Raw genomic sequence first — 2,595 nt, forward strand, 5'->3', positions numbered from 1 at the left:
CATATAGGAATAGATTTTTACGTGCAGCTCTAGTTTTCTCTTCCTGGTTTGTGATGTCACGAACCCGGGAAGTAACTCGTTGTAGTCCCTACCAGCCGTTTTTGTAGGCATTAAACTGCCAGAATTTTAAAAGACGTTATCTCCATTTGCATTTAACTTTCAGCTTCTAACTTTGCAGATATTGTTTATGCTCAAACAGCAACATTACACACTAACGTTAAAAAAGTGAAATCGCAATGAACCACCCCTTTAAAGAAAATTATAAAAATGCAGCTGGAGCCAAGCACAGAAATAGTATAAATAGAAGTTTGAGTAGTTTTGATTGGTCACAGCACCCCTGGTGGTGATGTTTGGAAAGGCAGTTGAATGAGCAATGTAACAAGGTAATCATACCCTTTGACCAGTTGGTGCAAACAACTTTATATAGTACTAGGGCATGTGATCAGCAAAAGACAAAAAAAAGAGGGAAAACATGCTTTGTTTTCTCTATTTAGTATGGCTATACAAAAAAAAATATTATTATTATATTATCATTATTCATTTTTTTAAATTTAAATTCTAAAAACAAAAATTCAGAGCATTTAATAATAATAATAATAATAATAATAACTGTCATTAAACTGTTTTTAATTGCTGCTTAATTTTTTTAATTTAAATGATAAATTAAACAATATTTTAATAGTAATATAATAATAATAATAGTAATAATTACTATTATTATTATAGTATTATATTTTACATGATAAATTAAATATTTATAATAATAATAATAATAAAAAAATTTTATCTTTGTTGCAAATTTCTTTCAAATGTTGAACTACAGAGATTTTATTTTTGGCGGAAAACCAAATGGATGATGCATTTTAAGAATTCAATAAAAAGCTACCAACTTCTAAAACCAGAGATGAGAGACTTCTCATGTTAGCATCAGCACATAAGTTACAGATGTTTGCTTCTCACCTTGATGTTCTTGGTGGCCTCGAACCCATCCAGCTGGTTGAGGAGCTCCAGCATAGTTCTCTGCACCTCACTGTCTCCTCCTGATCCTCCCTCCAGCCGAGATGAGCCGATGGAGTCGATCTCATCCATGAAGATGATGGAGGGCGCGTGTTCCCTGGCCATGACGAACAGCTCTCGTACCATACGAGCTCCTGGAATACACACACAGAGTCAAACAAGAACAAATCAGAGTAATTTTTTATAATGTTTACAATTTAAAAAAGAGCTTTCAGAGCTTTTTGGAGCTTGACAGGCTCTGGTCAATATATGCTTTTATAATAACAAAAAGAGCAGTGGGAACATTCTGCTAAACATCTCCTTTTGGGTTCCACAGAAAAAACTAACAAAAAAAAGTAATAGGTTTGAAAAACAAAATAACTGATTTTTCTGGAAGCACACCAACCTTCTCCTATGAATTTCTGCACCAGCTCTGATCCAGACACCCTGATGAAGGTACAATCGGTGTGATGGGCCACAGCTCTGGCTAGCAGGGTCTTTCCTGTTCCAGGAGGTCCATACAGCAGCACACCCTGCAGACCAGCACATCACAGAATATGAAGCAGATCTGGTAGGCCAACAGACCAACTATGAAAAAGTAGCACTCTTTTACATGATTGGCCTGATAAGAATAAATTATGCCATCACTTGCCTTGGGTTGTGCAATTCCTAGAGCCTCAAACAATTCTGGGTGCTTGACTGGAAGCTCGATCACTTCCTTGATCTCTTTGATCTGTTTGTCCAGCCCTCCGATCATCTCATACGTCGAATCTGGCACTTTTTCAACCATCATCAGCGAGACGAGCGGGTCAACTTTGTTTGGCAGGATTTTGTGAAGTGTGTAACTGTCATTTCGAAGTGCTACACGGCAATTTGGAGTTACCTGTTGGAAATGAGGATTCAGTTTACTATCAACATTAATACAAAATAGCTACAATATCAGTAAAAGTTTTTTTATTTTCTATTTTATGAGCCACCAGGCAAAAACTGCATCCTCTCCTTAAATTCCGAGGTATCCGAAGCATGACTGTAAAAACGAGGGATGCACGAATTGTAATTTGTGATTAAGATTATGGCTGCTTATGATCAATTATTAATTCTTATTCTATACTATATTTTTAATATTAAAAAAATATGCCCATTTGGCATTGCCATTATCTTGCATAGAGGCTTTCATCCCTGGGTTTGCCAGATGTTAAGATTTATAAATTCCCCAATCAGAGCTTTTCTCCCAAATGGATACATTTTGTTTTATTTTATCTTCTCAACTTGACAACCATACACATGCACTCTTGTCGCACTGCAAAAAATACATTTCCATTTATGTATGGTTTGTTAGGATAGGACAATATTTGACCGAGATTTGACAACTATTTGAAAATCTGGAATCTGAGGGTGCAAAAAAATCTAAATACTGAGAAAATTGCCTTTAAAGTTGTCCAAATTAAGTCCTTAGCAATGCATATTACTAATCAAAAATTAAGGTTTGATATATTTACAGTAGGAAATTTACAAAATATCTTCATGGAACATGATCTTTACTTAATATCCTAACGATTTTTGGCATAAAAGAAAAATCTATAATTTTGACCCATACAA

The 2,595-nt window shown here is 34.9% G+C and overlaps 1 protein-coding gene across 1 annotated transcript in view; it reads right to left on the reverse strand.

The window, feature by feature from the left end:
• Positions 1–2,595, reverse strand: part of LOC107745657 (26S protease regulatory subunit 8-like) — an 8,517-nt gene that overhangs the window by 1,885 nt on the left and 4,037 nt on the right. The window contains exons 6-8 of the mRNA XM_016559582.1: positions 1,649–1,879; positions 1,403–1,529; positions 961–1,151 (exon numbers count right to left, since the gene is read on the reverse strand). Coding sequence (XP_016415068.1) covers positions 961–1,151; positions 1,403–1,529; positions 1,649–1,879 — 549 coding nt within the window. The remainder of the gene's footprint in view (positions 1–960; positions 1,152–1,402; positions 1,530–1,648; positions 1,880–2,595) is intronic.

The sequence above is a fragment of the Sinocyclocheilus rhinocerous genome, unplaced genomic scaffold, assembly GCF_001515625.1.
Source record: "Sinocyclocheilus rhinocerous isolate Xijiao unplaced genomic scaffold, SAMN03320098_v1.1 scaffold768, whole genome shotgun sequence".
NCBI classification, from domain to species: Eukaryota; Metazoa; Chordata; class Actinopteri; order Cypriniformes; family Cyprinidae; genus Sinocyclocheilus; species Sinocyclocheilus rhinocerous.